Genomic DNA, 14,802 nt, shown 5'->3' with positions numbered 1-14,802 from the left:
CAGGCCTTGTAGCCAATTATTTCATTTAATAGAGGTGTTGTTGTGGTTAAGTATAATTAAGTCAGGTGTGATGGAGAGGTTTACGTAGGATACTATTGTAGGAGTATAACATTAGGTATATCAGTAAGTATTGCAAGGCCTAGAGGATGAAGCCTGTCAAATTTCAGTTTAGCCATGTTAGGTCTCAGGCCTATGGAGGGTTGACATAAGTGACCCAGGAATAACTGTGGATCAGTAAAGGTACAAGATTCCTGTAAAGAATGTGCCCATGGGTGATGTTCAGGAAAATATGCCACAATGTCTAGACTGCAAGATATTAATGTAACACCATGGGAACTTTTGCAGGAACCTCAGGTCACCATGGGGATGTGTTTACATAGATGCATAATGGAAATAAAGTAGGGTTGCCAAGCCTCCAGGGTTGGCCTAGAGTCTCCAAGAATTAAAATTAATCTTTAATTAAAGATTATGTCATGTGATGAAATCTCCAGGAATACATCCAACCAAAATTGGCAACCCTAGAATAAGGGGAACTAAGAGGGTAACCTGTGGAAAGCAAGGCACCCCAACCTTTATGGGGTGCAGAAGTACAGATAAGGAAAAGGGGGTTGGAATTCTTGTACATATGCATAAGATGGTGGGTTTGGTTATAACCCAGGATAAAAGGATTTCCTGCCCTGGTATGGATAAGGTGGGAAGGCCCCATCAGGAGACTCCCCCCCGCCCCCTCCCCAAAGGATGGCTACCTGTTGAGAGAGCCGTGAAGCTCTCTGATATCGCTGGGTATGTGAATATGAACACGCTGCTGGATATTGCACGGGTTCGCTTGGTGTTGTTTGTGATTGTGACATTGATTGTCTGTGGAGTGGAACGTGTAGTAAAGACACAATAGCTCACTTGTAGCTGTGTTTGTGGTTGCTGTGTTCGTTCTTCATCTGCTCCTAGAACCTTCAGGGTAAGTCTCACCCCGCTGATTGTAAAACTGGAGCAGCCTGGGGACAGACTTGCTCTCTAGGGACAGTGCGCTTTAACACAGAACTATTAAGATGCCTACTCAAACTGAAATAGGGCAACAGCCTCAAGCCATTGTTCCTTACTTTGCCCTCTCCAGAGGCTTGGAATAATCCCCCTCCTTTATTTAGATTGGATGATGGTGGGTATTTGTCAAGAAAGACCCCACACCAGCCCAGCAGCCCCGCTCCCCCAAAACCTCCATGCCAGCCCGGGAGACTGTGACCCAGCGATCTCTTGGTGCCACCTGGCAGAGGGCACGGAGTGCCTAAGGGTTAGAGGGATCCCCTGGGTCTGGGATCTGCGTACTAGTTCACTCATGAATGTCATGTCTACTGAAAGCTTGTGTCACACTGATCATCACCATCATTGCAAGACGTATACAGGAAAACTATATGAGGAGTTATGTGTATAGTGTAAAAACGGTGCTCGGTAGGACTGTGTATTAAGGCAGGTCACCAAAGGGTGATGCACATGCTTCTCCCAGGCAGGGGGCAGAGACGCTTCTCTCTTTGGCTGGCCACGGGCAAACGGAATATTGTATAGTTCTCAACAGATGCCCATCTACAGTCGGAGCCAAATGCGAATCAGTCAATTGCTGGAGCTGCAGGAAAATATTAAACCAGCAGGGGGTAGCCTGTTTAGGAGTTAATATGATGAACGTTTGAAACTATATCTGGGGAACAGAGGAATCCCCAAGGATTCCTTGAGGAAGTGACCTGACAGTGGGAATTGGTGCCTCACAAAGATGGGTTCTCCTGGGCAGCATCACAGAGACCTGCTCCTCCCGCAATCCCTCCTGCCATCCCAGAAGACTCTCTCTCTTCCCCCCAACCCCTCACACCAGCCTGGGACACCAACTCCCCCAAACATCCCCCTGACCTGGGAGACGCTCTCCTCCCCCAGCCCCTCAAATCTGCCCCTGCACCCACTCCCCTCCCTGAATTCCTCACCCCAGCCTGGGGGACCTGCGCCCCTCCCTCAGCCCCTCAAACCAGCCCAGGCACATGCTCCCCCCTCTCAATCTCTCACACCAACCCAGGGCACCCGCTCTCCTCCCCAGGCCTCCTGCCAGACTGGGAGAGCTGCTCCATTCCCTCCATATCAGCCTGGGGGAATTTTTACCACGGGAAAGTGACCTATCCCTGAGTGAAGTGAAAACGCTGTAACCAGTCCCTGGGTGCAGGGGGAGGTTCAGGGAATCAGATAGAGGGGGATGCATAACAGTCAGAGCAGTCTCTGCCCTAGCCAGAATGAGGTGTTGCTGGGAATGAGACACAGGCAAACCCATTGGGTTTACCAGTCTCTGGCCCAGCCTCCTCATTAGTGCCTTTCTGGGGTTGGGTTCGCCGGGATGTTCTTTCCCTGTGCAGAACATCCCACTCTCTTAGTACCGAAGAGGATTTGTGGCTGTGATACTGGGGGAGCGATCATCCCCCCCTGGGAGAGCTGGGCAAATAACTGGTTTCTTTAGTCATCTACCAATTCCGAAAAATCAGATCACATATTAGTTTTGGGTCAAGTTGATAACTAAATTCCCAAAATTTTCCACAAATCAAAGAGTTCACTTGGTATCGAACTAAGCATTTTGTCTGACCCAAAATGGAACATTTAACTTTGGTTTTGAGCTTTTTTTTTTTTTAACATTTAAAAAAAATAATAAAATGGAAGGAAACGTCTCATGGAAACAGAATGTTTTGAATCAAAAGAAATGCTTTGGTCAGAAAATGCTGAAATGAAACGTTTGGAGTTTTGGGGGATTTTGGGGGAATTCAGGAAGAGTTTGCGAAATATCTTGGTTGAGCCAAATCTATAGTTTTCAGCAACAACGTGTAAGTGGAGAAATGCCCCCAGCTCTATGTCAGGGCGCTGTGGGGTGGTTTTTAATGTAATGTGAGGAACAAACTCCATGAAAATGACGTGGAGTCTTAGAATACATTGTCTTTATAACACAGACAGTCTCCGTTTGCCCAGGAGCTCAGAGCCAGGAGGACGGAGAGCACCAAAGTACAGTCTGCAGCATCCATGGGAGACCCTTTCCTTTCCTGTCTCAGCTGGCCAAGCCTTCCCTTGGCAGAACAGGGGCAGCTGGTGTTTCCCTTACACGTCCTTGACCACAACTATCATTGATCGGCTTTGGATGTCCTTCTTTCTCACCTCTGCCCAGATATCGGAGAGGTCCTGGATGAACTGCTGGATCTGGGGTAGAGAAGAGAGATGGCAGGGCTGGAGGTTTAGGACTGCTTGGAATGGCTTTTGCAGAGTGAATAGCAGGTGTTTGGCTCCTCTGAAAGGCACATTTCCCATGGCTTTAAATTGGTCTGCAGAGGAGGAGGACTGGACATTTGCATCCCCAGCTCAGAGCAAGTGGGATGGCTCTTTGGGGGCCAGTCTTTGAGGGCAGGGAGCCAGCTAATGGAAGCGTGGAGTGATGGCCCAGATACACAAGGGATTTGTAGCCAGTTCAGTCACCCGCGGTCCCAATTCATCCAGCCTTCTGCCTCCACAAATAGACCCTCCCTCTCCTGCCCTGGCCCCTCTCTGGGGCGAGAGGGGGCAAGGATCAACTCAGACACCATGCTCATTTATTGCTGGTGTACACCCCCCTCTGCTCTGCCAACAGCACCCCAGCTCTGTCCTAAAGAGTCCCCTCCAGGGTGGGGTGAGGTGCCTGATATACTCTGTTTTCTCCAGGCCTCTCCTGCAGCTGGGGCAGGTGCTGCTCTCCTTCCCTGATCTGGGGGTGAGGGTAGGCATCAGCCTGGCTGTACCATGTCCAGCTGCTTGTGGGTGTCCTCCACGGGCACGCTCAAGGTCTCCTTCAGTTGCTTGCTCACACTCTGGAAGAGGTTCAGGGTGGCCATCTTGATGGTGCCCAGCATGAGGGTTTTCTTGGCGGCTGTGTTCTGAATGTGGGCCCAGCGAGACTCCTGCGGAGAGAGGAGAGGACGGCAGAGAGCATGGAAATAAGCTGCTCAGCAGAGGGTGGCAAAGCACTGGAGATACCAACTTGATAGCGGCCCATCTGCCACCTGGGCAGTACCCACCCTCCCCCTGGACACTACACAGCATGGATCTGTCCTTTCACTTCCATTCACACCTGGAAAAGCCTCGGCTCGGGATCATGAGCCATAGCTGGTGATCATCATTACGAGAAATCAGCAGAGTAATGGCAAGTTCCCAGAATGCACCTGCACAAGCAGGTCAGAGTTCACAAGAGTTGGTTTGGGGAGCTAAGTCTAGTGAGCATGATGCAGAGGGAAGAGGTATGGACAGTCTGGGAGCACTGGAAAAGGCGGGGGGAAACTTAAAAAACACCCTGCTAAAGGGGCAGCACATTGTAATGCTGCTGGGAAAGAAAAACAATTCACACCAGCAGCAGCAGCCAGCGTGCCTTCATCAGGGAATGTTCAAAGAGGTAATGATATAAATACTGTATAACAGTACTAGAAATGGGGAAGGAACCAGAACCAAACAATAAGACAGGATGCGTCGCATTTGGAAGGTTTTCTTCACTTTTCTTGTGATTTTAAATGAAAGCTTGGATTGCAGAGCACAATTCTGCAGCTACTTCTAAAACAGGGGGAATTATGCAGCTATTTACGCAGTCGTGTCATCCCATCATTCACAGGGCCCTGGCTACCAACCATGAACCAGGAGGACCATGACAAATATCTGCAAATCTCTGAAGGGTATAAACAGAAAAGAGGGGTGAATCAAGGGCTATAAGGGGTATAATTTGGAGTCATGGATTACACTTGGACAAAGCAAAGGCTGAACAGCTGCAAAACCATAGCCATGCTGAGGTTTCTGAACCCCTGGGATCTTCATCCCAGGGACTGGTGAAAGCCCCAAGACTTGAGGCCTATATAGCTACATTAGACAAAGCCATGGAGGCCCTCCTGTGGGGAACAATCCAGCCCTGGCCCTGGGGGATAGATTGGATATGACCAAATAGGTCTCTCGTATCCCAGCAGTCTGGTCTAAATGAGAAAAAATGCACCCACGTCATGCCATTGCTTTATTGTCACCCCCAAGCACCCCCTAGCGTAGATGCAGGGTGACCCTGACTCAGCAAGCTATTCACACCTGTGCCTAACATGAAGCGTGGGCAGAGTCCCACTGGTCCCCGGTTCAGTACTCCAATGAATCAGGGCCTTATGCTGGGTTAGGCCTCTCTTAAATCAGTCTAGCTTCGGTCGCCATGCAGAACCAACTCAGGCGAGACTTAAATTGTGGCAAGGGCAGCGGCATTTGGGGTTTTCCCTGGTGTAGATAGACAGATTTTAAATCGACCGAATGGAACTCTCCTGCTATGCACAAGGGCTAACGTCTATGATTCTGTGACCCACCAGTGCCCTGAAACCCAGGGTCTGTCCTCCTGGCCCAGTGCAGTCATAGATTGAACCCTGGGATGACCCACTGGGTCAGGGGTGAGGCACCCACCCAACAAACAGGGTGGCAGTATCCTGCTGCCTTGCCAGCCTCCTGTCCCACCACTGCCCAGCAAGCTGGGAGAGTCCCTCTGCCTGTGTCTGCGGGGAGAAAGAGGGCTTCCTCGGGGCACGTGTATGGGGAGCCCCCTTACCCAGACGATGACATCACTGCGGGCGTGGTCAAAGCGCATCTGCAGGCGCGCCAGCTGGTTGTTGTGCTGCAGGATCTCGTCGTCCTTCTCCTCCGTGTAGTGCGACAGGCGCATCTTCGCCTGCTCGATCATCTCCAGCCCCTCCTGCGCCGACTGCATGAGGTCCTGGTGCATGCCCACCAGCGTCTTGTACCGGCCAATGACTTCCCGTATCTCCTCAAACTGCAGCACAGTGCACTGGGCGTTACTGCCCTGTAGCCCTGCACGGCACACGGGAGCCTGTCACACTGCCACTTGGCGGCACTGATACCCAGCCCAGGCAGGGAAGGACATCCCCTCCCCTCTAACAGGGGAGAATAGCACATCTGACCCAGAGTATCCTTACCACACCAGCGCTCTCCTGTGTCCCAGCTTCGTCATCACCCCTACCCCAGGAAAATATCACACCTCCCCTTGGCCTGAGCCTCCCACGCATGCATGGGAGGGCCATGCTCATCCCAGCCTCACCCTCTGTTCCCTGGGCCAAATCCCTGGGGTCCCACCTCCACTTTGCTAAAACTTCCAGTCCCTTCCCTAGGTCCCTGCCACACAGCCCTGCTCCTTTCTCTGGCTCCTTTCTAGCACAAGGGAAACCCATCTCACCTCCTCTACACTCTCTACGCCCAGCTGCAGGGAACCCTGGGCCCTGCCTCATCTCTCCCTGAGACTTTTGCCGCTGCCCATGGTCCCATCTCAGCTCCCCATCTCAGCATGTGGGAGCCCCTAGGGTCCAGGCTCACCTCCGACACCTCGACCACCGTCTCCAGGTACTTGTTGAATATGGAATACTGCTGCAGCTTGTTGGAGAGCTGCTGGTGCTCCTGTTTTAGGACCTCCATGTCCAGCTTGGCCTTGGCCAGCTCCTTCACCCTCTGTTTCTTCAGCTCTTTCTCCTTGTTGGCTTTCTTCAGGGCCCTGATTCGCTTCAGGTCATTTTCCTAGCAATCCCCCCCGCCACCACCCCAGAAAGGAAACCCCAGACAAGAGATGTGGGAGGTTAGCGATGTGACCACATCATAAGGAGGTGCCTCCTATCCAGCCCCACGCCCCTCCAACATCAGCAGTACTTGGAAAAGGAGAGAGACTATGGTGGCGTGGAGGAGGGGAGGGGAGAAGAACCCTGAATGAGCCATGATCATGCCAATGGACAGCAATCGAGCTAGACAGTCACCAGCAGCTGGCATGGGGTCCCATAGCTTCCACGGCCATTGGCACCTAGTCCTAAGGAGGACTGCAGAGAACACCCTGCTACCAGCACTAAGGGAAGATGTTGGCTGAGACTTTGGGTTGGATGCCACTTAAGCTGGGCATGACAAAGCTGGTGTTGAAGGCTCATGGCAACATAGAGCAACTCACCCCTGGCCAGCCCCTCCTGAGACCTTCTCTGGCAGAGATACAGAGTGAAGAGGCTCTGGGGGAGGGGCCCTGGCAGATAACATCATGGCTACTGCCCTGCAATGTTCATTCCTGTTCTATGCTGAGAAGAGAGTTGAGAGGGAGGGAGTCATGGGTGTGTGCAGGTGTATCATGGAGGAGCCCTCTATACATAATGGGAACAGGCAGCTGTGTTACAGCTCAGGGGTGTGTGCGGGTGTACCACACAGGCGACGTTCACATGGAATGGGAACAGGTGGCTGTGTTACAGCTCAGGGGTGTGTGCGGGTGTACCACACAGGAGACGTTCACATGGAATAGGAACAGGCGGCAGTGTTACAGCTCAGGGGTGTGTGTGGGTGTACCACACAGGCGACGTTCACATGGAATGGGAACAGTAGGCAGTGTTACAGCTCAGGGGTGTGTGCGGGTGTACCACACAGGAGACGTTCACATGGAATGGGAACAGGCGGCAGTGTTACAGCTCAGGGGTGTGTGCGGGTGTACCACACAGGCGATGTTCACATGGAATGGGAACAGGAGGCAGTGTTACAGCTCAGGGGTGTGTGCGGGTGTACCACACAGGAGACGTTCACATGGAATGGGAACAGGCGGCTGTGTTACAGCTCAGGGGTGTGTGCGGGTGTACCACACAGGCGACGTTCACATGGAATGGGAACAGGAGGCAGTGTTACAGCTCAGGGGTGTGTGCGGGTGTACCACACAGGAGACGTTCACATGGAATGGGAACAGGTGGCTGTGTTACAGCTCAGGGGTGTGTGCGGGTGTACCACACAGGAGACGTTCACATGGAATAGGAACAGGCGGCAGTGTTACAGCTCAGGGGTGTGTGCGGGTGTACCACACAGGCGACGTTCACATGGAATGGGAACAGGAGGCAGTGTTACAGCTCAGGGGTGTGTGCGGGTGTACCACACAGGAGACGTTCACATGGAATGGGAACAGGCGGCAGTGTTACAGCTCAGGGGTGTGTGCGGGTGTACCACACAGGCGATGTTCACATGGAATGGGAACAGGCGGCTGTGTTAGAGCTCGGGTGTGTGCGGGTGTACCACACAGGAGACGTTCACATGGAATGGGAACAGGCGGCAGTGTTACAGCTCAGGGGTGTGTGCGTGTACCTCACAGGAGACGTTCACATGGAATGGGAACAGGCGGCTGTGTTACAGCTCAGGGGTGTGTGCGGGTGTACCACACAGGAGACGTTCACATGGAATGGGAACAGGCGGCTGTGTTACAGCTCAGGGGCGTGTTATGTGAGTGCCACTGGACTGGTTGTACCTGTATGAACTGCTCAAATTTCTTTATATAAGCCTTCAGCTGAATCTCCTTGGCCCTGAGCTCCTCCCATCGGTTATTCAGGGCTTCCATCCTCGTCTGGAAAGCCTACAAGGATCATGGAGAAAGGCAAAAGGTGAGCCAGCTGTTCTGACTCAGTGAGCCCCCCTTCCGGTGCCAATCGTCAGTGTTCCTGCACCCTGACCCTCCAAAGCAGGGCCAGAGGCCAGTGGGACAGATTTTGCACTGTGCCTCTCAGGGGGTCCCTCACGCACGCCTCTCTCACCTCCTTCTGAGCCTCCATAGCCCTGTGCACCAGCGTGGCCTCTTTCTTCTTCTCCAGCAGCCGAATGGATGGTGATGGGGATTGCTCCTCCGTCGCTGGGAATTTCCTGCAGCAAAGATACAAAAGCTTTCCCTGTGGGGCTGCCTGTGGCTGCACCCATGAGCTCAGTGCTGCCTGCCCATCACAAGGGAGACGGCCTCGTTGTTCGGTCGGCCTGTGCCCTGGGGGCTCTGAGCTACTCGGCTAGGGCTGGGGTGCCATGGCAGAGCACCATGTGTGGATGAAGCCCAGGGCCATGACCATGGAGACTGAATTCTACTTGTGCCCAGGGAGAAAGGCAGGATGGGAGGGAGATCGAGGGATGTGATCATTCCCCTCTATTCGGCATTGGTGAGGCCTCATCTGGAGTACTGTGTCCAGCTTTGGGCCCCACACTACAAGAAGGATGTGGAAAAATTGGAAAGAGTCCAGCAGAGGGCAACAAAAATTATTAGGGGGCTGGAGTACATGACTTATGAGGAGAGACAGAGGGAACTGGGATTGTTTAGTCTGTAGAAGAGAAGAATGAGGGGGGATTTGATAGCTGCTTTCAACTACCTGAAAGGGGGTTCTGAAGACAATGGATCTAGGCTGTTCTCAGTGATAGCAGGTGACAGAACAAGGAGTAATAGTCTCAAGTTGCAGTGGAGGAGGTTTAGGTTGGATATTAGGAAAAACTTTTTCACTAGGAGGGGGTAAAGCACTGGAATGGGTTACCTAGGGAGGTGGTGGAATCTCCTTCCTTATTGGTTTTTAAGGTCAGGCTTGACAAAGCCCTGGCTGGGATGATTTAGTTGTGGATTGGTCCTGCTTTGAGCAGGGGGCTGGACTAGATGACCTCCTGAGGTCCCTTCCTACCCTGATATTCTATAATATTCTATGAGGGGAAAGGTGGAGGGAGGGCAAGGGAAGGTGGGAGAGGGAGAGATGGTGGAGAGACAAAAAGGCAGAAGGGATGTGGGAGAAGGACTGGATGTGGGGGAAAGGAGAGAAGGAGGTGGGTGTATGGGACAGAGGAGGGTGGAACAGTGGAAGGCCATAGAAGGCGGGGGATGGATGGGATGGGGAGGGGAGCGTGTTACTCACATCAGCAGCTTCAGGAGCTTCTGCCCATACTGCATGCGGAAATACTCCGACAGGTCCTCTTCCTCCATGGTGGCCATTGTGTCTGCTCCCCCCGGCGAGCCCTGCTCTGGCCCCACCTGTGCAGCCTCTCCCTGGGGCTCAGCTCAGCTGCCCTATGTAGGAGTTAGCGGGCTGGCGTGGGACACACCCACAATCCCTGAGCACCTCCCTCCTGCTCTTCCCAAGGTCCTCTCTTCCCTTCCCTCCTTGTCAGAGCCCCCAGCAGACAGAGGCTTGGTGGCTGGCTCCATGTACCGTTGGAATCCATGGAACCCCAGCAGCCAGGGTTGGACAATGCCAGGTGGTTACTTAGCAACCTTAAAGCTCCTGTCCCTTAAGGGGAAATTTGTTCCTATCTGGCTGGGCTGCAGGGAGCCATCGCCCCAGTCCCCAGCTCCACTGCTGCATCCTCCCCTTCCCTTCCATGTCCCCTTTGGGAAGGGAGGAATTGGATGAGCCTCTCGGGAGGTCCAGGTCAGCAGGGCTGAAAGCCCGGTGCACAGCCTGTGCTCCTCCTGCTGGCCCCCCGTGCACCGTGTCGCTAAGCCGATTGAGTTGGCAATGGCCATGACATGAGAAAGGGGAGGAAGAGGGAAAGCTGTCAAAGGTTTAGCCATAACATACATGGCATCTTTGTAAAGACGGAGCATTATTGCTGCCAGGGTTCGGGGGACGGCAGGGGGTTCCCTCATGCTGCACAGGTGACAATTCTCCAGGGTCACCTCTCTCTGTGCCCTTCACAACCATTGCAGTATTCCCAGCAGGAAAGGCAGCTCCTGCGTGTAGGCAGGTGTGTCCAGGAGGAGGTGAGCATCAGATCATTATAAAATTCAATATATGTATGTGTATGTTAGTCACAGTTACAAGCCATAGCACCTCAGTCTTTTAGTTGTGGAGGTTCCCAGTTCAATCTGTGTTGGCCAACATGGGGGCAATCACACACACACAGTAGATCTAAGATATTTGCTCAGAACAAAACATAGAGAAGCCCTGTGAAGACTCATGCTGTGATAAATAATAACATCCCAATGAGATCCGAGCCATGCAAATGGAGCATTCTACTCCCTGACCGGAGAACTGTAATCCCCAGGTCCTTTTCTGCAGAACTGCTGCTTAGCCAGTCAGTCCCCAGCCTGTGGCAGTGCATGGGATTCTTCCATCCTAAGTGCAGGACTCTGCACTTGCCCTTGTTGAACCTCCTCAGATTTCTTTTGGCCCAATCCTCTAATTTGTCAATGTCCCTCTATATCCTATCCCTACCCACCAGCATATCTACCCCTCCTCCCAGTTTAGTGTAATCTGCAAACTTGCTGAGGGTACAATCCACGCCATCTTCCGGATCATTAATCTGGGGTATACACTGAGTTTGCCTTGCAAGATGTATTTACAGCAGCTAAGCTGCAGTTAGTTACATTTGTGCCCTTCTCAGTGCAGCTTGAGTGACCTGATCCCTTATATCAACTAGGGAGGTTTCCTGCCCTTCACATGCTGCCCAAAGGAAAGAGGCAGGCTCAGGCTTATTCCTAGTGAATGAACAGAGAACTGGCTTGGATAAACAGTCCTTAGGGCTGGATTTCAGGCTTCAGGCTCTCCGAGGTTTGGTTCTCTCTGATACAGGTTGGAGATGGACGTCTCTCCCTGACAGTCTGTTACACTTTGGCCTTGTCTACACTGAAAACTATTGTACCCCTTCCCAGCCAGTGGCGCAGCAATGCAGTTTAAGTGCCAGTGTTCACATGGCTCAGGCATCTTTACTAGAGCTCGGCAAAAAGTTTTGACCATAACGTTTGTTCAGAAAAAAAATGCAGATTCAGTGACACAGAAATCTCTTGCAAATTTGTGTCAATTTTGCCAAATTGTTTCAACTGAAAAAAAATCCCCCAACTAAAATTCTGAAAAAAATGACACATTTCATTTTGACATTTTCAAAATGACTTTTTGTTTCAAAATGTCCTTTAATTTTATTTACGTTTTTTTAAACATTAAAAAATGTTCAAGTCAAAACAAAATGATTAATTTGGGGTCGAACCAAACACTTCAATTGACCCAAAATGTTGGTTTTTTACTTTTTGATTTGCCAAAAATGTTGAAACCCAAAATGATTTCTTTCAATTGTTCAGAATTGTCTGTGAACCAAAAAATCCATTCTTTGCCCAGCTCTAGTCTTTGCCACCTGAGAGCTCTTTGTCCCCCTCTAGTGGCTAGAGCTCGGGTAGCAGGTTGTGAACCTGCTATTGCCACTCATCTACCAGGCCAGGCCATTCAGCTGAAACAGCCAGAGGAACTGAGGCCAGTCCTCAGGGCCATCCTTTGGATTTATGGGGCCCTACACAGTATTATTAAACTGGTGCCCCTATTCCCGACGGTAGCCTGGGCTTGCAGCCCGGGGCGGGAAGGGACGAGGCAGCAAGGATACCGAGTCACCCAGCCCACCTCACGGTGACGGAGAGTCACAGTTCCCCGCAGAGATCCCCGTACCTTCTGCCTCATGCAGAATGCGCCACACCAGCGCATTTGGTTCTGTGAATACAGCCCCTGCCTAAGGAGACTGCAGCGCACGCTGGGTGTGTGGAAGCCGACCTGCTCTTACCTGCTGTCATGGGCGGTGGGTGAAGCTGCCGTTTGGGGAGGCTATAGGGTGACCAGATAGCAAGTGTAAAAAATCGTGATGGGGGGTGGGGTGTAATAGGTGCCTATATAAGAAAAAGCCCCCAAAATTGGGACTGTTCCTATAAAATCAGGACAGCTGGTGACCCTAGGAGGCTAGCTCCCCAGCCAACCTCTTCCACCTGTGGCCCCGCCCACATTCCACCCCTAGTCTGCCCAGGCCCCACCCTCTCCCCACGGTCTCCCTCCTCTTCCCTCCCACTCCCTAGTCCCTGATAACCCCTTCCAGCCAAATCCCTGAACCCAAATGAAGCAAATGATATTAGAAAGAAATTGCAGAAGAGTGGTTTTTTTAAAAAAAAAAATAATGGAGCATGTTTTACACTCCATGCCAGATGGTAAAGACTGGACATGCAGAAGGTAAGGAGTAATGGTCTCAAGTTGCAGTGGGGGAGGTTTAGGTTGGATATTAGGAAAAACTTTTTCACTAGGAGGGTGGTGAAACACTGGAATGCGTTACCTAGGGAGGTGGTGGAATCTCCTTCCTTAGAAGTTTTTAAGGTCAGGCTTGACAAAGCCCTGGCTGGGATGATTTAATGGGGGATTGGTCCTGCTTTGAGCAGGGGGTTGGACTAGATGACCTCCTGAGGTCCCTTCCAACCCTGATATTCTATGATTCTATGATTCTAAGGTACCTAATTAAAAGCACTAAATTTGGGAATAAAAAATGTCAGTCACGGGGATTTTGATATACCCTGAAGTTTGTCAGAAATTTATTTGCAAAAACTTTGTAGTAAGGGCAAGTCAGCTGTCCTGCTGAATACAACATTAAATATTATGAAATACATGATGCAGCTCTTCTCTGTTTTACATTTTCTTAATCAGTATTTCTACACTGATTTTATATTTTAAATGTACTCTTAAGCCTTCATAAAGTAATCATTCCAGATTACTACATATGTAACTCACTGAAACAAAGACATTATTGTAATCAGTCACAGAGGTTTAGTGTGTTCATAACAATATTCATTGCTTTTAGAAAAAGGGAATATTAATTTACTTTGTGTGATCTCCACAACAATAGACATGTTTATGAAATTTCATCAACTTTAAAAAAATGTTTCCAAAGATTTTAGGCATAACAAAGGATTTTACATCTTACTAAGGTACTGATTTTGCTAGAGGGTTCTCTTAAAACTAGTTCATCAAATAGTCAGAAGTAAAGAAAGGGAAACTCGTTTGTCCAGCTATCTGGAACGAAAAGGGTGTTGTCCCTTTAAGAACTCTCTTCAACAGGGGGCTGAAGGGAGAAAGGGATGGACAGAAAGGACAGGAAGACTTTGGAAGCAAGTTTTTTGCACTACAGTAATTAAAATTAAAATGTGTATTTTAGATAAGGGTGGTCTTTTGAAGGATTTGTTTAAAAAATTATATGTCTGAAGATCCAAGCATTTAAGGCTAAAGATGAATACTCAAATTGTGCATCTAAAATATGCAAGGATTTTTTAGCGATGTGATTTTATAGTCTTCAGCAACACACTAATGAAACATTTTAAAGCAAATTTTAAACTAAGGTCCTGTAGACTAACATGTTCTGAGTAAATATTACAGTAATGCACAATTGGTTTTGTCAGTAAATTCAGAAACTGACAGTATATACCTAGGTTTCAGAGTAGCAGCCATGTTAGTCTGTATTTGCAAAAAAAAAAAGGAGGACTTGTGGACCTTAGAGACTAACAAATTTATTTGCGCATAAACTTTTGTGAGCTACCGCTCACTTCATCGAATGCATTCAGTATATACATAGGAGTTGGCAAATGCCTGTGAAATGGCTTCATTACCACCTGAAAGGCTCTTTAACAGTTTCAATGTTGTGCTAATAGGTCTGGCGGGTTGGAAGGCTTTTTCATTTTTAAGTTACTAGATCCCCTCCTGAGGAAGACTCCCCAGGCTGCAGCAGCTAGCTGTGGGAGCCTGCAGGAAGGGTCAGAACAGGGATAGGAAGAGGTGGGAGGGTGGACACTAAGAACCAGTTGGAGAACACTTCAGTCTCTCTGGTCACTCGATTACAGACCTAAAAGTGGCAATTCTTCAACAAAAAAACTTCAAAAACAGACTCCACCGAGAGACTGCTGAATTGGAATTAATTTGCAAACTGGATACAATTAACTTAGGCTTGAATAAAGACTGGGAGTGGATGGGTCATTACACAAAGTAAAACTATTTCTCCATGTTTATCCCCCACCCCCAACCCCCCACTGTTCCTCAGACGTTCTTGTCAACTGCTGGAAACGGCCCACCTTGATTATCACTACAAAAGGTTCCCCCTTTCCCCCCCTCTCCCCCCTGCTCTCCTGCTGGTAATAGCTCACCTTAAGTGATCACTCTGGTTACAGTATGGTAACACCCATTGTTTCATGTTCTCTATGTATAT

At 50.1% G+C, this 14,802-nt stretch overlaps 1 protein-coding gene across 1 annotated transcript; it reads right to left on the bottom strand.

Moving 5' to 3' along the window:
- Window positions 1-3,111: 3,111 nt before the first annotated feature.
- CCDC42 (coiled-coil domain containing 42) lies at window positions 3,112-9,799 on the bottom strand. The gene is made up of 7 exons (XM_073311398.1): window positions 9,723-9,799; window positions 8,598-8,703; window positions 8,315-8,419; window positions 6,379-6,576; window positions 5,600-5,821; window positions 3,783-3,941; window positions 3,112-3,210 (listed from the first exon to the last, which is right to left on the bottom strand). Exons 1-7 carry the CDS (start codon window positions 9,797-9,799, stop codon window positions 3,112-3,114), a joined length of 966 nt encoding a protein of 321 aa, XP_073167499.1.
- Window positions 9,800-14,802: the final 5,003 nt, after the last annotated feature.

This window comes from Lepidochelys kempii, chromosome 14, assembly GCF_965140285.1.
Source record: "Lepidochelys kempii isolate rLepKem1 chromosome 14, rLepKem1.hap1, whole genome shotgun sequence".
NCBI lineage: Eukaryota > Metazoa > Chordata > Testudines > Cheloniidae > Lepidochelys > Lepidochelys kempii.
This window is presented reverse-complemented; position numbering and strand designations above follow the sequence as displayed.